The 22022-nt window shown below is 36.4% G+C and overlaps 1 protein-coding gene across 1 annotated transcript in view; it reads left to right on the forward strand.

Annotated features, from left to right (window-relative positions):
* The window catches only part of LOC125234754 (sodium channel protein 60E-like), a 65707-nt gene that overhangs the window by 6033 nt on the left and 37652 nt on the right, over positions 1-22022 (forward strand). Inside the window, exons 2-3 of the mRNA XM_048141140.1 lie at positions 1103-1295; positions 2991-3210. Coding sequence (XP_047997097.1) covers positions 1103-1295; positions 2991-3210 — 413 coding nt within the window. The remainder of the gene's footprint in view (positions 1-1102; positions 1296-2990; positions 3211-22022) is intronic.

Raw genomic sequence — 22022 nt, forward strand, 5'->3', positions numbered from 1 at the left:
TTTGCCCATGCGTCTCGCCCGTGACACTACAACACTATAATATGTATGGGCAAGTACCTTTGCAAATTGCAGTGCACACGCAATAAAGTAGGTACATTACAAGTGCGGAGAGGGTCATCTGTACTGAAAAACATTGTACGATACACGTGCGGAAAGGAAATTTGTAACTTGTATCGATTTAAAACACTCCCTTCGATAGTGTTTTAATTTATCGCCACCCATTTCGAACTTCCTCTTTTCCGCACTTGTATCGTAATGTACTATTTCACGTGAATATGTCTGAATTGAATTCAAGGGAGAATTAATATTAACCACAAGGTCACATTAAAACTGGAAGCCTTCAGCTGGACTTGTTCAAATTCACCGTACCGATTGGAATATGTGTTTTGTACTGCATAATCGACCCGTTTCCTGGCCCCGCCTTTATCCGGACCACAAATAAACCTAGCCGGCCCGGTTCCATTTTGTTTTTTGATAAGTTTCTAATAAGTTTCATAGGCAAATCCCAGGACATAAAAATTCGAAGTAACCGAATAGCAACTATAATTAATTATGTTTAAGTTCGGACCAGTTTTGGGTCCAATGTCAGATTCTCAATTTTTCCACAATGCTAGTTACCAAACAACAAAGAGAATTACTTTACTGCTAGTTTTATTTTCCATTTACCCTTTTCTCATGCAACGCCCGTGATATTTTAACTCGCGCTCCGGTTAATACGATAATTTAGGTTCGTTAAAATGGACACTGAAAAACTTTTACTGTGTTATGCAAAAACTGACTGTGCTTTTATTGAGATATTTTTGTATTAATCGGTCGTTTGATTTTATCAAAACAATGAAATAAATCATGTTTATTTTTTCGTTTTGCAACTATTTCAATAGTAAACTTAGATCGGATTTATGGAGGTTATCGTGCGAATTCGTTCATACACATATCACTAATCTAAACGCAAGTTGCATATGTACAGGTATAGCTACACTAAACATTACGAATTAACCTACTAAACAGGAATCGATGTATTGTATAAATATAAATCCTTTCCGTGGTATAGATGATTATAAAGCGATTATAAACTCTAAGTAAAGCTTTTTGTTGTCAACAGGCTTGAAGACCATCATCAACGCACTGCTGCACTCCTTCAAGCAGCTGGCGGAGGTCATGACCCTGACCATCTTCTGTCTGATGGTGTTCGCGCTGTTCGCACTGCAGGTCTACATGGGCGAGCTCAGGAACAAGTGTGTGCTCAACTTCCAGGGGGTGGAGGGGGAGAATTTCACGGATGAAGCGTGGTACAGGTATGCGACACGATTATGCACTTGCTAATACCTACATAAGAAAGAAAACAAACAGTAGCAAACTTCGGAAATTCACAATTCCAAATAACTTCTGACACACCATTTTAAAATACTCAAAGTTTTAAAATTCATAATCTGAAAAAATCATAATTTTACAAAAATCTGATCGAGTGAACGGAGTTCCATTCAATTTCGTGACTGTCCACACACAACTGTAACAAGTTACTGACCCGACTGCAGACGATTTGAACCAAACATTTGAAATAAATTAAGTATCATATTTTATGAAGTCCTTAAAATGTTCCCTGAAGATACCAACATAATTAACTACATGTGCATCATGTGCCATTTCCATCAAACGACATCCAACAACGAAAATCAGGATTAACCTGACCTCGTCTGAATTAGGCCGTTGGTCGGACCAACAAGCACAAACTCCGTGCATCCAATGCATAATAATGCAGTCATTAGGTATGCTAGTCTAAGCAACGGCAGGGAAAGTGACCTCTGGAATCAGATTGCGGTTTAGCGTGGGTTGTGCAGTAACGTCACTGCCCGTCTGTTCTGTTGGGTATTCATGGAGTTATTCAGCAGTGGAAATTCGACGTATGTTTCACAAATGTGGGTGGAACTGCGAAAATTCATGTGCTTTAGTAACATTCCTAATCTCCAACGTGTAATGTCCACGGTATTTTCTACCAGTCAACCACTAAATTTATATCAAATACCTATTTTTAATTTATAACGCCCGCGTCAATAGCTCTAGCAGTGTCAATAATAAAAGTGATACCAGATACCTACCTACCATTAGAATGTCATAACGACTTAAGATTTGAATTTAAAAAAAAATCGATCACTTCTTTTCATTTCAGACAAGCAATAATGCATAAGTAATCTCATTACCTATTGTTCCCAAAGATATGACTGGTTCGTAGCCAAGCAAACGCTAGACTTTACGATCAATTTAGCGATCTCGGTCCAAGTTGGGCAGTAAAAACGAATGACCGCCAGTCGCGTCGTAACGACCAACTTCGGTTCATGTGCTTTAATAATGTCGTTAGATAATTAGAAAACACTGATCTTGGCGGGAGTTCGGGAGTAAACAGTACCAACGAGGTTTAAATATATAATAACTAGCTTTTGCCCGCGGCTTCGCTCGCGTTAGAAAGAGACAAAAAGTAGCCTATTTCACTCTCCATCCCTTCCAATTATCTCCACTTAAAAAATCACGTCAATTCGTCGCTCCGTATTGCCGTGAAAGACGGACCAACAAACAGACACACACACTTTCCTATTTATAATATTAGTATGGATATACAGGTGTTTTTTATAGTCACTTGGAATAATGTGCGGTGTCAATATATGTCACACTGAGTAAAATTTCACTATTATGTAAGATACTATACTAAACTCCCAATACTGCGTGTTCTATAAAAAATGTCAAGGTCAGAGAGCAAAAATGTATAAAGTTGTAATTTATTTGTCTGATTTGGTTCTAGCAACTGTAGTTCAAATGTATATTAACATAAATATAGTTAGACAGCCAGTTAATTATCTGAATCACATTTTTTATGACCTGAAAAATAGGAGACTGCTCCTATTGGCTGAGCATCTTGGTTGGATTGGGTTAACCATAACTAACATAATTCAACCGAATACTTTAACAGCAGTCATTTTAAAACTTTCTTCTTTCAGATGGATCAACGATTCGCGCAACTGGTGGGTGGACGAAGACGGCGACCCCATCATCTGCGGCAACCTGACGGGCGCGCGGCACTGCGCCCCCACACACACGTGCCTCTGCATCGGGCCCAACCCCAACCACGGGTACACCAACTTCGACAACTTCCTGTGGTCCATGCTCACCACGTTTCAACTCATCACGTTGGACTACTGGGAGAATGTGTATAATATGGTGAGTCATTTGTTTTTTGAGAGAATAGAACAGATGCCATCAAACTAGTGGGAGGACAAGGACAGTAACTTCAACCTGATGGCTCCACACACACGTGCCTCTGAATCAGGCCCTACCCCAACCACGGGTACACCATCATTGACAACTTCCTGTGGTCCATGCTCACCACATTTCAACACATCACGTTGGACTACTAAAAGAATGTGTGTATAATATGGTAATTCTTTTGTTTTTTGAGAGAATAGAACACAAACCTTTATGTGTGGACAAGGACAGCAACATGAACTGAACCTGACTATAGACTTAACAATAGAGCGTGCAGTTATCACCGTCACGTGAAGTTATCACCGTTACCTCTCAACAATTGTCAAACTGTCAGCTGAAACATGTTGGTTTTACGACCCAAAGTGTCCCCAAACATGCGTTACTCTTATCCTAGGATGCTTTGGTAATATTAGGAAATATGTGTGATGAACCTCATCAGTATTATTGGGTTGGCACAAAAGTAATGAGACACTTGGTTTACGTTTTATATTTTTTATTATTATTACAATACAAAAAGCTTAGTCGGTGATGTAATCACCATTAGCATCTGATGACTTCTTGCCAACGATCCGGCAAAGTTTGGATGCCTTTCGCCCAGAACTCTGATGGCTGTGCCTCGAAAAAGTTGTTCAACTCCACCTGTACATCATGGAAATCATTGAATTGTTTACCCCGCAAATGTCGTTTCAGGGCTCTAAACAAATGAAAGTCTGATGGTGCAAGGTCTGGAGAATAAGGTGGGTGGGGTATCGTCTCCCAGCCCAAGTTCTGCAGCTGTTGGCGAACGGTAGATGCGACATGAGGTCGAGCGTTATCATGTAGTAAAATTACAGTGGCTCGTCTTCGTCGTTTTTTCTTGATAGCAGAAGATAGTTCGGTGAGCTGTGTTGAATATTTGTTAGCGTTTACAGTTTCATTGTGTAATAGTTCATGAAACAGCATGCCTTGCGAGTCCCAGAAAAAACAAAGCAAAACTTTTAAGCGGCTCTTTTGACTCAGCTTCGGTTGAGTTGGTGGCGTTTCTTCTCGAGGCAGCCAAAAAGCACGACGTGTATCGTTCTCATAATAAATCCATGATTCATCTCCAGTAACCAGATCAGTCAAAAACTCTTTACGTCGCGGTCGCAGCAAAAGTGATTGACAGATGGAGACACGGACTGCACGACTGGCGTCGGTAAGGATGTGCGGTACCCATCGAGCCAAAACTTTTCGATACCCAAGCTCATGCAGATGGTATTCCACAGCGTGGTGACTGCAGTTAAGTGCTTCCGCTAATCCACGAGTAGTAGCATCAGGATTCGACTGTAGTTCGCGGCGTAAATCGTCATCATTTAATGCAGGTGGTCGCCCTGAGCGTGACTGACTTTCAAGGCTCCTGTCTCCTGATTTAAAACGGTCAAACCATCTGGACACCGTGGCATGGCTTGTACTTCCAGCGCCCAATGCAGTGTTGATATTGTCAGCCGCAGCCCGCGCACTGTGGCCTAACAAGTACTCGTATAAGTAAAGTATTCGAACTTGTCGCTCGTCCATTTTATTTCAATCTAACTAAACCAATCACGAGGGCGGCTTTATATACCCTCACATTAGAAGTACCTAGAATGTTCTACAACATCATATTATCGAAAACAATTAACTTAAGAAAGGAAATGTACAGAGTTTTGTAGAGTGTGTCATTACTTATGTGCCAACCCAATACATTTGTTGAATGATTTATATGTTAAAATTCTGTCATTGAAACAAATAATATTTTGTAATCAGATTGAATGCTCTTTAAGAATCATTTTTCACCCAAAAAGTCCAAAACAGCGTCCCTTTATCCCAGCTCACAGGAAAATGATTTACCACGATTTACCCGCTCATCAGACCGAGAATTTAGACGCATTACAAATGTGTAGCGGGATTCGGAAAGATTAATGAGACTCGGGTGAAAGAATCGAGCCTTCTGCGGCCTATTTCACAATAATGACAATAAAATTGTCGCCCGACATTCACACTTCGCCGTTCATTGCCTGTTCAAAGGAAATATTGACGCTGAGCACAATTAAACAAAATTTAACAATACAATTATTATGTATACAAATATGATATTATAGCGATTTACTCGTAGTGTCACGAGTTTAGTGACAAATCCCCAATTTCATAACACTTAACAGTGTCGATTATTAGACGATATTTTTCTCTCCCTCTAGTATACCTATTTGCTAACGTATATTTTAAATGAAAAATTATTTATCCGAACAAACATTTTAAATTTCACTTATGCAAAGGTAAATACTCCCATCTTGTGTACGTATATACATTGTACTTATAGGAGATTTTATCCCAAATCGTCTTCTTCTTCTTCGAAACTAAAGCGAACGATGCATTTACAAACTTCGGTGGGAATAATTAGAACGTGTAAGGTGTTGGTTTTTAAATAAAGAGAAATTTCTGGAAATTTCATATTCAGCAGGTAATAATTATAATGCAGTTAGTATTTTCTAAGGGTATAAATATTATACATTTATACATACGAGTACTTACATACCTACCTAGTAAATAGACCACAAAGATCGTCCTAAAAGAATATAATTTAACACATTTTTATACGACCGTAGCCATAACTAACCTAACCTAACATAGGGAAGTTATTTACATTAAATTACATTTATAGCAGCCAGTGTGGGAGCATCATTAGTTATAGCGAAAAGCGGCTCACGACAGAAACCTCGAGTCTCTGGTATGAGAATCCCGCATGTGTTACTAAAATAATTTATTGATAGAATTAAGTTACATAGGTACATGTATTACTGTCATGTCAATACACTCAAAATCATAACGAGATAGTTAAAAAAAAATCCCTTACTCTGTAAGTATCTGTCACACTCACACTTTACATGGCATTGTTTCCACTTACCACTCTTTTGTCTAAGTAGCAATAGCATATACCCAACAAAAGCAGTTGTATAAATTTCAGACATAAACTGTGAACGTGTCTGAATAAAACACTTCCCGAGGCAAAATGAGTAATGCTTCAAGTCTCGGAGGCTCATTCAAATCTGTAAAACACGATACCAACCAAAATTGGCATTTTTAACAAGTTCATTGCCTAACAGGCAAAAAATGGCGTTCTACGTCAGAAACCGGTCGAAAATAACCCCCACTTGTATGGCGAGAATCCAGCCCAGCCCAGCGGGTTCTCCTGTATCTGAGCAAAGTTCTTGGTTGTGAAAATATTAATATATCGCTTTCACACAAAACCCCGTTATCGTACGGTCACGGCCTTTAATTATTGATCAACTACTAGCTCATTTTATACTGGACATCTCATAGTTAAGACGTGGCCAGTATAAAATGAGCTACAAGTGGATCAACAATTAAAGTCCTTGACTCATAGCAATTCATTGAATCTCAAACTTGCAATGAAATGTTGTCATTACGTACTTCAAATTAGGTTGAAATGTACTACATATCTGACCCTTTATCACAACTTGCCTTGTCGCGCGTGAGTCCATACATCAAGCGCGACTTCAAGTATTGAACTCGCGCTCGACAAGGCAAGTTGTGTTAGAGTGGCTGGTTCGTTGACTGAGGATGATATGTATAATAGAATTTCATAGTAATTTCCCCACCTAAGCCCGCAATGCTCGGGTCATTTGTTTCTAAACGTCTAATTCTAACACAACGCCACAGAATATAGGTACTTAACACAGCAAAAGGGAGTGTACAGTGTACAAGTGAAAATGAAATGAAAATGAAAATGAAATATTTATTTTTCAAGTAGGCATATTACAATGCGCATATGAACGTCAAATAAAGCTACGCCGGCTCTAACCCTACGCCTCAGCCTCGAGAAGATTTCAGTCCCCCCTCAGTTGGGAGGGGGGTATCCACTATGGCAGTGTTTTTCAAAGTGTGGGTCGCGACCCCCAGGGGGGTCGCGGCATTTATCCAGGGGGGTCGCGAAGTTCAGCTTTAAGATAAACTTATGACAGGCTGGTTAATTTTTTTTTTAACTTAAAAAAGTCAAATTCTTGAAAATTAAAAGGTTAACCTTAAAACAACTCATTTTAATTTAAATAAATAAATTGTGTTTATTTGTTTAAAACGTCAGCTCGCTTAAATATGAAGTAGCAAATAGGATCAAAATTTTAAGGGCTTCTTTTACTAAATGTGGATATTCAGCCATTGAAATGGTGCTTCTTTCACCGTGTCCGTCAGGATGGCGTGAGAGATGTCTGAATAGTCACAAAATGTGCATAAAATAACTGAACCTAAACTGTACCGATAGCGAAGAAAACTGTACCTCAAGAAATTAAGAATTAAATATATATTACATAGACACGCCGTTCTGACGTCAGCTTGGCGCGCATCGACCAGCTCAACGGACTTAATATTAAAAAAATATTCAAAATCCAACTTTCCATCACCAATCAATGTTTCAGTTGAGAAATAACTTTGGAGTTGGTTTTTTTAACTTTGCAAGCGCTCCACCATATCTGATGATATTTCTTGAATGATTTTAGCCATGCAAGGGAAATAATCAAACTGCATACGCATACGCAAACTTCATGCTGTGTAAAAATGTTGTCCACAACTCAATTTTTGCTAGAAATCCGTTAACTTTATCTTTTTCTGTAATTATGTTTTCGTCCCTTTCTTTGCAGACTTGCGATCATAACATTTAAGTGGTCAAAAGATACCGGCAAGACATGCTACTTTCGATATCGTAACATAATCAGCAACAATATTGTAAAAAAACATTAATAGTTATGATTTAAGCTCGATAACGCGTGTCAAAACCGGCCCTTCCTCTCGAAAGCCATCTCACCTAATAGTGATAAAGTACACCCATATCTACGCATACTAGCGTATTGGGGCCATTACTATTCCTCATCTATATAAATGATCTCCCACAGTCCGTTGAGCACCCAATGGTTCTCTTTGCCGACGACAGCACAGTTATATTGACTGGAGAAAATCCACAGCAATGTCAAGAGAGTATAAATCATACATTGGAATTAATAATCAATTGGTTGAATTGTAATAATCTACATATAAACTTGGAAAAGACGAAAATTATGAATTTTTACCAAAGAAAAAATGATATGATTAATAATCTTACTGTGACATATAATAATCGTTTAATTGAGGAAACCGATTGTACAAAATTTTTAGGATTAAATCTAGACAATAAGTTGACATGGGAAACCCAAATTGACATTATTTGTAAGAAGTTAAATAGTTTTTCGTATGCATTGTATAATTTGAATAAAATCGTACATCGCACTCAAGTACTTACTGCTTATCACGCATATGTAACATCTACACTGCGCTATGGTATCATGTTCTGGGGTAACTCAACTGATAGGGAATTGGTATTTAAGGCTCAGAAAAAATGTTTGCGCTCTGCATGTGGGCTAAAGATACTTGACTCATGTAAACAATATTTTGTCAATTTGAAAATATTAACTGTACCGTGTTTATATATTTTTGAAATAGTAATGTATGTAAAATTAAATATAAATCAATTCCCTGCTTACAATAGTGCGCGGCAGCGACATAAAATTGCATATCAGCAATCCAAAACAGCCTTGCGTGCAAAGAGTGTTTACGGGATGGCGCCTAAAATTTACAATAAGTTACCTAACTCAATAAGGGAATCTGAAATGCCGCTATTTAGGAAATATTTATTGGATTTTTTGGTGAAAAATGCTTTTTACTCTATAAAAGAATATTTAAACTATATGCCACACATGTATTAATTAAGTATAAGTAATTGTAGGATGTTTATTATGCATGAAGTGGCCTTGGCCCGCATCACACAGTTAGAAGAAGAACTGGGTGCGGCTAATGAGGAACTTAATTTGTTTAGGAAAGAGCGGGAGCACTATGATGCTTCGCAGTTACAGAATGTGTACCAAGAGTTGGTAAGCGGTGAAACACAATTGAGTAGGGACTCCAAACACATAGTATTCTTTAATAGTAGTAATAAGTTAAAAAAGTACATTAAGATTAATAGGTATATTAGGAGAACCCAAAAGCTGATCAAAGGCCAGGCATGTATTAAAAAATATAGTAAATTAAAACATACATTAACAGTTATGAAAAATAGGGTTCAAGACTGTCATTCAGAGCTGGAAGTCAAGGAATCAAATTTTCTGAAATTAAATGCCGACATTAACAGGCTGAAAGATGAGCTTTTGGCAGTATCCACCATGTATGAGACTACTAAAAAACAAGTTGAGGAGCACATACAGGCTTTTAATACATTGCTGCTAGAAAATAGAGATTTGGAGGAGCGGTGTAAGGCATTATTAAATGGAAAACATTGTAATTGTGGCCAAATGCCACCAGCAAAGATTATTCAAGCCGATGTGGCCCACGACACAACTAGGCATGCGGCAGTAGTTAAACAGCCCCCTAGAGCAGTCAGTAAGACTGTTGTTTTTTCAGATCAGATTGGGTTAGGAATGGGCCCATTATTAAGCTACCAGTTAGAGCAACAAGTGACAAATTACTGTTATCAAAACATTACTTTGTCTCATTTATGTGACCTTATTTCAAAGGGATGTTATGATAGCAGTACTACATTAGTAATTTTATTAGGAAATAGTCTTAATGTAGATAAGCTTAGCATAGATAAATTGATGTCCACACTAAATGTTATTGAAAAATCTGGTGTGGGGAAAATTATATTATGTGCACTACCTTATGCAGAAAATGTATCATATGACTATAATTGTAAGATAGCTTACTATAATTCTTTAATGTACCATGCCATAGCTGTTAATAAAAAGTACCATTTCTTTGACTTAAATAAATTCATTGAGCGCTTCATGCTAGCTCCACGGAAGGTATTTTTGCCAAAGAAATTATTTGTATATTTAGTGGAGTTATTGGCCTTCAATATTGAGCCAAATAGATGTAATAGTGTTATATATAAGTCTCAGTCAGCTGACAAAGCCAAGGACCCCATGCCTCATTTAAACTAGATTGTAAGACAGCGGAAAAACACCTGAATATGAACGTTGTTCACCAGAATATTCAGGGTTTTTCCAGCAAAGAATTAGAAGTAGGATTATTTTTAGATAGTAATAATGTTGAAGTTATGTGTATTACTGAACATTGGTTGAAACAAGAACAGTTGATATTTGATTATGTTAATTTTAAATTAGCTAGTTTTTTTGCCAGAAAATCTGCTGCTCATGGTGGCTCCCTTATTATTGTTAAAAATTGTATGAAGTGTAAAGAGCGCAAAGATGTTGTAAAATATTCCATAGAAAGAACTATAGAAATTTCATGTGTTGAATTAGACAGATATATTATTGTATGTGTTTATAGACCACCATCAGCTGACTTCAGCATATTTGAATCTACAATGGAAAATGTTCTGAATTTAGTATGCAAGGGCCAAAAACATGTTATTGTATGTGGAGATTTTAATGTTAACTTGCTCGAGTCATCTAGTAATACTGTTAAAATGTTCTGTTTGTTTAAATCATTTAATTTATTTAATTTATTTCTTGAACCTACCCGGGTAGGTGTGACTAGTGCAACATGCCTAGATAATATTTTTTGTAACTGTGAATGTATAGATAAGAAATTATTTAACTGTTTTCATTCCGATCACAGCGGCCAAAGGGCAGCTTTCTTAAACGTTATTCATGATACTCCACAAACAATAACATATAGACCCATTACTGGATCTCGCTTGGAATCATTCAAAAATGAAATTCTACATAGTTTGTCTATAATACCATTTTCGCATTATGACTGTAATCATTTGTATCAAGATGTTTTCAATGTAATTCTTAATCAATTTAATAACAATTTCAAAGTGAAATCTATTAGTGGGTCAAAAGTTAAAACAAAGTTTAGTGAATGGGCTACTGTAGGTATTCACAAAAGTAGAAAAAGACTTTATGAACTTTATGGTGAGAGAGAGCTGAACAAGAATTCAGAATTCCTGGACTATGTAAGAAACTACTCAAGAATCTTCAAGAAAGTGTGTTTAACTGCCAAGAAAAACTTTATTAGTTCTAAATTGAAAGTGTCGGACAACAAAGTGAAAACAACTTGGAGTATTATAAATAAAGAAGCTGGTAAATGTAAATCACGCGATTGTCAAGTCAACATTGTATCAGATAATCAACAAATAGTGTCGAACAGCGATGTTGCCTCGGCATTCGAAGATTATTTCTCAAATATAGCCGTTAACACCACAAAATGTTTACATTCTTCTGCGGCTCAAGCCCATTCATTACTTTGTGCTAATGTTAAGAAATGTAATAATTCATTTGAATTTAGTCAAGTAGACTCTGTAAATATTGTTAAAACATTCAAGTCACTCAATTTAAAGAAAACAGAAGACTTATGGGGAACATCAGTTAAAGTAATTAGTCATGTCATAGATATAATAGCACCTTACTTGGCCGTAATATATAATATTTCAATTTCACAAGGCACCTTTCCAGATCTTATGAAATGTAGCAAAGTCATACCGCTTTTTAAATCGGGTGATTCGAGTGATATAACCAATTTCCGTCCCATATCAATACTTCCTGTACTAAGTAAAGTCTTTGAGAAGCTAATGTTAAATGATCTACTGGGACACTTCAACAGACATAGATTACTTACAAGCAAACAGTTCGGTTTCACAAGGGGCCGTTCCACGACCGATGCTGCTTCGGTACTCATTAAACATATATATAATTTTTGGGAAAATTCTTGTGATGCAATTGGCATATTTTGTGATCTTTCAAAAGCCTTTGATTGTGTGGATCATGGAACGCTCATTTTGAAATTAGAACACTATGGTTTGTCTATAAATGCCCTAAACTTTATGTCTTCTTACCTTAGCAATAGAACACAAACAGTAGTTGTTAACAAAACTCGCTCTAGCGGGACTGTAGTCCAATTAGGAGTGCCACAAGGCTCAATTTTAGGTCCATTCCTGTTTTTGGTTTATATAAATGATTTGCCATGTATAGTGAAAAACTTTTGTGAAATAGTACTTTTTGCTGATGATACATCACTGCTTTTTAATGTTGACCGAAAATCTACGGATTACAATGTAATTAATAGCACGTTAGCTGATGTACTGCAGTGGTTTACTGTCAACAATTTACTTCTTAATTCTAAGAAAACCAAATGTATTCGATTTTCTCTGCCGAATGTTAAACCAATCGATACAAAAATACTTTTGAATGATGAATGCTTAGAGATGGTAGATACAACACTGTTTCTTGGTTTAACATTGGACAAAAATCTACAATGGAGTCCTCATATAAAGAAACTAGCAAGCAAATTAAGTTCAGCCGCATACGCCGTTAGGAGAATCAGGCAACTGACTAATGTTGAGACAGCTCGCCTAGTGTATCATAGTTATTTTCACAGTGTAATGTCATACGGTATTCTGGTTTGGGGCAAAGCAGCTGACATACAGACTATCTTTGTATTACAAAAGAGAGCCATTCGTTCTATTTACAACTTAGGAACACGTGAATCAGTAAGAGAACTCTTCAAAGAAATTAATATCTTAACTGTAGCTTCCCAATACATTTATGATAGTATAATTTATGTTGTTAAGAATTTAGACTGTTTCACTAAGAATTCTGATATCCATAATTATAACACTAGAAACAAAAATAAGCTTGCCATAAAGAAGTTTCGTGTCCGTAAAGTACAGAAGTCATTTGTTGGGCAATGCATTCATTTTTATAATAAGTTACCTGACACTGCTTTGAGATTACCCCTCCCAGCTCTTAAGAACTACTTAAAAAAATCATTGATGTTAAAGGCTTATTACAGAGTCGAGGACTATTTGACAGACAAACATGCATGGCCCGAACCAGAAACTACAAAAAACGAATAGCAATTAAAATAATTGTATTATGTATAGAGGACACAGTTCAGATAAGAAAGCACATCAAATATTTTATATTTTATGTTGTGTAGGTAAATTACATATTTAATGATATTGAGATTCATATTATCTTTTTCTTCTATGACAATTTGATATGTTTTCTCTGAAGAAGAACGACGTATTATTAAGCAATAATATAATTTATTGAAATTGATTTCCATAGAGTACCTAGTCTGTTCATATTCTTTGATGAATACTTTTGCATGTTAAATTGTATGTTGTTATTTAATGCATGTTAATTATAAGATGTAATGTTTTGAAAAGAAGTTGCCCGCCGAGTTTCTTGCCGGTCCCATAGTGGATACCCCCCTCCCAACTGAGGGGGGACTGAAATCTTCTCGAGGCTGAGGCGTAGGGTTAGAGCCGGCGTAGCTTTATTTGACGTTCATATGCGCATTGTAATATGCCTACTTGAAAAATAAATATTTCATTTTCATTTTCATTTTCATTTTCATGCTGCATGATAGTCATAAATTCTAGTCATAGTTATAAGGAACGCTGTATGAAACTAGTTTTCTATAAGATTTTGCATGCCCTCTAGCTGGCTGAATACACTGCACTTTACATTTGTTTGATACCATCTACTTGACTGTATTCTTGCAAATAAACGATTTGATTTGATTTGATTTGATTTGACTATTCGCAATAGACGAGTTTGCAAATCTTTACCTTTGATCGAATTTATAAATTTTATTACATCTTTCAGCACTAAGTTATAGGTAGGTAATATTAGAAACGAGGTATGGGGGTCGCGAAAAAATTTGAGAGGTCATAATGGGCCGTGGCACCATAAAGTTTGAAAAACACTGCACTATGGGACCGGCAAGAAACTCGGCGGGCAACTTCTTTTCAAAACATTACATCTTATAACTAACATGCATTAAATAACAAGATACAATTTAACCTGCAAAATCATCAAAGAATATGAACAGACTAGGTACTCTATGGAAATTAATTTCAATAAATTATATTATTGCTTAATAATACGTCGTTCTTCTTCAGAGAAAACATATCAAATTGTCACAGAAGAAAAAGATAATATGAATCTCAATGTCATTAAATATGTAATTTACCTACACAACATAAAATATAAAATATTTGATGTGCTTTCTTATCTGAACTGTGTCCTCTATACATAATACAATTATTTTAATTGCTATTCGTTTTTTGTAGTTTCTGGTTCGGGCCATGCATGTTTGTCTGTCAAATAGTCCTCGACTCTGTAATAAGCCTTTAACATCAATGATTTTTTTAAGTAGTTCTTAAGAGCTGGGAGGGTAATCTCAAAGCAGTGTCAGGTAACTTATTATAAAAATGAATGCATTGCCCAACAAATGACTTCTGTACTTTACGGACACGAAACTTCTTTATGGCAAGCTTATTTTTGTTTCTAGTGTTATAATTATGGATATCAGAATTCTTAGTGAAACAGTCTAAATTCTTAACAACATAAATTATACTATCATAAATGTATTGGGAAGCTACAGTTAAGATATTAATTTCTTTGAAGAGTTCTCTTACTGATTCACGTGTTCCTAAGTTGTAAATAGAACGAATGGCTCTCTTTTGTAATACAAAGATAGTCTGTATGTCAGCTGCTTTGCCCCAAACCAGAATACCGTATGACATTACACTGTGAAAATAACTATGATACACTAGGCGAGCTGTCTCAACATTAGTCAGTTGCCTGATTCTCCTAACGGCGTATGCGGCTGAACTTAATTTGCTTGCTAGTTTCCTTATATGAGGACTCCATTGTAGATTTTTGTCCAATGTTAAGCCAAGGAACAGTGTTGTATCTACCATCTCTAAGCATTCATCATTCAAAAGTATTTTTGTATCGATTGGTTTAACATTCGGCAGAGAGAATCGAATACATTTGGTTTTCTTAGAATTAAGAAGTAAATTGTTGACAGTAAACCACTGCAGTACATCAGCTAACGTGCTATTAATTACATTGTAATCCGTAGATTTTCGGTCAACATTAAAAAGCAGTGATGTATCATCAGCAAAAAGTACTATTTCACAAAAGTTTTTTACTATACATGGCAAATCATTTATATAAACCAAAAACAGGAATGGACCTAAAATTGAGCCTTGTGGCACTCCTAATTGGACAACAGTCCCGCTAGAGCGAGTTTTGTTAACAACTACTGTTTGTGTTCTATTGCTAAGGTAAGAAGACATAAAGTTTAGGGCATTTATAGACAAACCATAGTGTTCTAATTTCAAAATGAGCGTTCCATGATCCACACAATCAAAGGCTTTTGAAAGATCACAAAATATGCCAATTGCATCACAAGAATTTTCCCAAATATTATATATATGTTTAATGAGTACCGAAGCAGCATCGGTCGTGGAACGGCCCCTTGTGAAACCGAACTGTTTGCTTGTAAGTAATCTATGTCTGTTGAAGTGTCCCAGTAGATCATTTAACATTAGCTTCTCAAAGACTTTACTTAGAACAGGAAGTATTGATATGGGACGGAAATTGGTTATATCACTCGAATCACCCGATTTAAAAAGCGGTATGACTTTGCTACATTTCATAAGATCTGGAAAGGTGCCTTGTGAAATTGAAATATTATATATTACGGCCAAGTAAGGTGCTATTATATCTATGACATGACTAATTACTTTAACTGATGTTCCCCATAAGTCTTCCGTTTTCTTTAAATTGAGTGACTTGAATGTTTTAACAATATTTACAGAGTCTACTTGACTAAATTCAAATGAATTATTACATTTCTTAACATTAGCACAAAGTAATGAATGGGCTTGAGCCGCAGAAGAATGTAAACATTTTGTGGTGTTAACGGCTATGTTTGAGAAATAATCTTCGAATGCCGAGGCAACATCGCTGTTCGACACTATTTGTTGATTATCTGATACAATGTTGACTTGACAATCGCGTGATTTACATTTACCAGCTTCTTTATTTATAATACTCCAAGTTGTTTTCACTTTGTTGTCCGACACTTTCAATTTAGAACTAATAAAGTTTTTCTTGGCAGTTAAACACACTTTCTTGAAGATTCTTGAGTAGTTTCTTACATAGTCCAGGAATTCTGAATTCTTGTTCAGCTCTCTCTCACCATAAAGTTCATAAAGTCTTTTTCTACTTTTGTGAATAGTTGAATACCTACAGTAGCCCATTCACTAAACTTTGTTTTAACTTTTGACCCACTAATAGATTTCACTTTGAAATTGTTATTAAATTGATTCAGAATTACATTGAAAACTTCTTGATACAAATGATTACAGTCATAATGCGAAAATGGTATTATAGACAAACTATGTTGAATTTCATTTTTGAATGATTCCAAGCGAGATCCAGTAATGGGTCTATATGTTATTGTTTGTGGAGTATCATGAATAACGTTTAAGAAAGCTGCCCTTTGGCCGCTGTGATCGGAATGAAAACAGTTAAATAATTTCTTATCTATACATTCACAGTCACAAAAAATATTATCTAGGCATGTTGCACTAGTCACACCTACCCGGGTAGGTTCAAGAAATAAATTAAATAAATTAAATGATTTAAACAAACAGAGCATTTTAACAGTATTACTAGATGACTCGAGCAAGTTAACATTAAAATCTCCACATACAATAACATGTTTTTGGCCCTTGCACACTAACTTCAAAACATTTTCCATTGTAGATTCAAATATGCTGAAGTCAGCTGATGGTGGTCTATAAACACATACAATAATATATCTGTCTAATTCAACACATGAAATTTCTATAGTTCTTTCTATGGAATATTTTACAACATCTTTGCGCTCTTTACACTTCATACAATTTTTAACAATAATAAGGGAGCCACCATGAACAGCAGATTTTCTGGCAAAAAAACTAGCTAATTTAAAATTAACATAATCAAATATCAACTGTTCTTGTTTCAACCAATGTTCAGTAATACACATAACTTCAACATTATTACTATCTAAAAATAATCCTACTTCTAATTCTTTGCTGGAAAAACCCTGAATATTCTGGTGAACAACGTTCATATTCAGGTGTTTTTCCGCTGTCTTACAATCTAGTTTAAATGAGGCATGGGGTCCTTGGCTTTGTCAGCTGACTGAGACTTATATATAACACTATTACATCTATTTGGCTCAATATTGAAGGCCAATAACTCCACTAAATATACAAAAAATTTCTTTGGCAAAAATACCTTCCGTGGAGCTAGCATGAAGCGCTCAATGAATTTATTTAAGTCAAAGAAATGGTACTTTTTATTAACAGCTATGGCATGGTACATTAAAGAATTGTAGTAAGCTATCTTACAATTATAGTCATATGATACATTTTCTGCATAAGGTAGTGCACATAATATAATTTTCCCCACACCAGATTTTTCAATAACATTTAGAGTGGACATCAATTTATCTATGCTAAGCTTATCTACATTAAGACTATTTCCTAATAAAATTACTAATGTAGTACTGCTATCATAACATCCCTTTGAAATAAGGTCACATAAATGAGACAAAGTAATGTTTTGATAACAGTAATTTGTCACTTGTTGCTCTAACTGGTAGCTTAATAATGGGCGCATTCCTAACCCAATCTGATCTGAAAAAACAACAGTCTTACTGACTGCTCTAGGGGGCTGTTTAACTACTGCCGCATGCCTAGTTGTGTCGTGTTTCTAATGGGGTGGCAACGCGCATGTGACACTGTTTGAGTTGCAGGCGTCCATAGGTTACGGTGACCGCTTTACATCAGGCGGACCGTATACATGTTTGCCCCCGACGTTGTATAAAAAAAAAAGGTACTTAATAATACTTAGGACAATGTCATCATCAGAAAAAAAAATGCAAAACGGTTTACATAGACGGTGGCGCGCCCTATTAATTTCTATTCTTTTTTGCCAGACTCTTTCTTGAGATTCTTTTTTTTACAATGCGGTAATGTCACCGGTTAAAACAAAACCTCAAACAGATGAAAAAAAAGTTTGGCGCGGAATTTGAATGTCACCGTTTAAAAGGTTACGGCGGGAAATTAAATAAAAATATATGTTTGCTCGGAGTTTTGAAATATTTTATAAGAGCTTTTTAGGGTTCCGTAGTCAACTAGGAACCCTTATAGTTTCGCCATGTCTGTCTGTCCGTCCGTCCGTCCGTCCGTCCGTCCGTCCGCGGATAATCTCAGTAACCGTTAGCACTAGAAAGCCAAAATTTGGTACCAATATGTATATCAATCACGCCAACAAAGTGCAAAAATAAAAAATGGAAAAAAAATGTTTTATTAGGGTACCCCCCCTACATGTAAAGTGGGGGCTGATATTTTTTTTTCATTCCAATCCCAACGTGTGATATATTGTTGGATAGGTATTTAAAAATAAATAAGGTAAGGATTTACTAAGATTGTTTTTTGATAATATTAATATTTTCGGAAATAATCGCTCCTAAAGGAAAAAAAAGTGCGTCCCCCCCCCCCCTCTAACTTTTGAACCATAAGTTTAAAAAATATGAAAAAAATCACAAAAGTAGAACTTTATAAATAAAGACTTTCTAGGAAAATTGTTTTGAACTTGATAGGTTCAGTAGTTTTTGAGAAAAATACGGAAAACTACGGAACCCTACACTGAGCGTGGCCCGACACGCTCTTGGCCGGTTTTTTAAAGTGATGTGGATGTGGATTTAAAGTGTAGATACGCCTCCGGAATTGCGAGCGGAGGCAGAAGTAGACATGAGTAACTTATTGCCCCCCAAATTCTTTTTTAATTAATTTCTTATAGGTATGTATACTTTAAGATGCTCACTGATTTACTAATATATTCTTAGTATTAGTATAACACGTTATTCTCTTTAAGTGAAAATGTTATTTTTCTTTTGGGAAATAAAGTTCTTTAAACACAATTCAAAGTAAGATCATGACGGCGTATGAAAATTTCTTAAAATGGAAGGTTTTTAAGGTCAGATTTTTAGCCTATTTCATTGCAAGTTTGAGAAAAGCACTATACATTCCTCGCGGTGAAAAGGGCTTACAGGCTTCGTATCATTGTCCTATACCTACTCGCCCTGTAAGCCCTTCTTTCCCGGCGTCTGACGTAATGTACTATTCCCAGCTAGTGGGGCACAAACACAAAATACCTAGGCTATAAAAATAAAACAAAATATTTTTTATGAAAGTTGTTTTTTTTTTTTTCAATCTGAATGTGCCCCTCGAACGTCGTAACCTCGACACCTGTTACTCGATGCAACTTTATCGCCGTGTTGTTCCGTTTTTAGCACCGAAACTGAACGTTTACTGTTATTTTAAAAGGTTTAAACGATTAGAAAGAAGTAAGTTTAAGCGACTAATCTTTATTTATCTCTACTACGAGAATATTACGTTGAATGGCTTTATAGAGTTTGAAGCACGCAAGTTGCGCGATTGAAACGTTGGCTAGGTATATAGGTTGGGTAGGTAGGTTGGCAGGTAGGTTGGTTGGGTATATGTTTCTATGAAGACCAAAATGTTTATTTCCGAGACCATTACCAAATTTTACAATACAATAGGTACATACGATAGTAAGAGGGTGCCACATATTTTTGAGAGTAATATATTATTAATAATAATAAATAAATAAATAAATATTATAGGACATTTTTACACAGATTGACTGAGTCCCACGGTAAGCTCAAGAAGGCTTGTGTTGCAGGTACTCAGACAACGATATATATAATATATAAATACTTATATACATAGAAAACATCCATGACTCAGGAACAAATATCTGTGCTCATCACACAAATAAATGCCCTTACCGGGATTCGAACCCGGGACCGCGGCGCAGCAGGCAGGGTCACTACCGACTGCGCCAGACCGCGATTATTACTGGTAACTGTACTCAACTATAACTCTGTAAAGTTGTCTGGAAGTGATCGCTCTATAGCGATAAGACCGCCTAATGCCTGCATCTATTTATAATCATTTGTGTTGTATCCAGCTAAGGTGTTGCAATTAAGAGTAAGTATTATATTCTATTCTGTTCTATGTTGTTTTGCTTGTTCTTTAAACAATTGCAATATCACTCGAGATTATTATTAACCTGTACTCAAACCCGACCCGGGTGAAATTGTTTTGGGCGGTTCGTAAGTGGACCCGTTTGCTGAGTACTATTACAACTACGGCGAAATCACCACCGCTCCAAATTAATTAGTTTAGAATCATTAGCTACCTACATAGGTCTCCTGTTTTTATAGCCTTATCGAATAGTACCAGGGTGGCTAGCCGAATGGCACAATCGCTCACAAAACGCTCACGAAACGAAGCGCTAGTAGGCGCTAGTAGTAGTAGCGCTTGCGTATTGGCGCGACAGAGCCAGCGGCGTATCGCTTTCGTTTGGCGTCGGAGAAATGCCATTCGGCTACGGGGCCAGGCGGGGAAGCACGGTAGCGCGATGAAAGGCTATCACTATCACCTCAGGCCGTCCCTTTCGCACTATCGGTGCCATAAAGTTTATCCCACTAGCCTGCTACGCCAGCAGATTATTAGCAATTGCTGTACAAGACCTAGACACTCGCACATGCAGAACTGAATTTAAATGTTTTTATTATAAACTTGGGGCATTTTAGCAACAATGCTGGCGCATTTTCTCTTTGTATAGCAAGCCGCTTGCTCTTCTGTCAACAGATACACCGACAGGAATTTGAGTATAATGTCGTCGTGCTTTACAAAGCTGAAAAGAGCTAACAACCCCAATAAACAACTAATTCAGCCTTCAAACAAAAAACAACGAAATCGTTCGAAAGCTACGATGTCACAGACATACACACACATACAGACAGACAGACAAACACGTCAAAGTTATACCACCCCGCCTTTTTTTGCGTCGGAGGTTAAAAAATAGTTCAGAACCAAATTGTTTTACCCAAAAAATGGCCGCCCCATCGCGTCGGTACAACCACAGTATAAAACCAGTAATAACTCTTCTTACAAACTTCACGCCGCGCGGTGTGTCCCCCTCCCTCCCCTCGCATGCGGCGAAAACATGCGAAACTGGTGATTATTGGGCTGGACAGTCGGGGCCGCGTTTGCGCGCTGTGTTGACGTGTTGAGTTCGGGAGAAAATGACGTCAGCACCGAAGACATATTTTCGTTACTGTAGTGTTTATGGGTGTATGGAAAGTTCTCAAAATGCGGAAATGTCATTCTTTAGAATTCCTAGACACCCAGAAAAGTAAGTGGTTGTTATATATTTGCAGTGTTAGGTACATTATTGCTTACGTAAATGGCGTAAAAGTGAGATTTAAAGCTAGAATGACACATTAAAATCAATAAGGATTTATCTGTAACGACATTTAGGTAGATGCTGCGATCTATCTAGCTCGAAAGTTTGGTACCTACTTAAATATTGTGCAAACATCTATTCAAACATTTTATGTAAATATGATTTCGTCAGTATTTAAGAAACAAATACGTACTTGAATCTTTATTAGATAAAAAGGTAGAAAGAGCGTTGGTACTAGCATAGCGCCATACACAGTTACTAATACGAGTAGGACAGTAGGTACCTACGTTTCTAGTTCAAACGAATCTTTTTTTTATTGTGATGGATTGGGTGTATTCTAGAGAAAACATATAAAATGAACACTTAAATTAACGCTTTTGCAATTATTGTTACACAATCTACTATTGCGCGTATGAGAGTAATATATTTATAATGATTTTTTGTATCTTCAATACTGACTAATGTGGTGTCATGACGTGGTATTGTTATACTAAAACCTACTTACAGTTAATAGTACCTATTAGATTTACAACAACTTACATTGTACGAAGTCGATTATAGTAACGTTGTACAACCCTGCGTGACCTTGCGCAGTAGTAACGACCGCGCCGCCGCTGCCGGAGATTA

This window comes from Leguminivora glycinivorella, chromosome 16, assembly GCF_023078275.1.
Source record: "Leguminivora glycinivorella isolate SPB_JAAS2020 chromosome 16, LegGlyc_1.1, whole genome shotgun sequence".
NCBI lineage: Eukaryota > Metazoa > Arthropoda > Insecta > Lepidoptera > Tortricidae > Leguminivora > Leguminivora glycinivorella.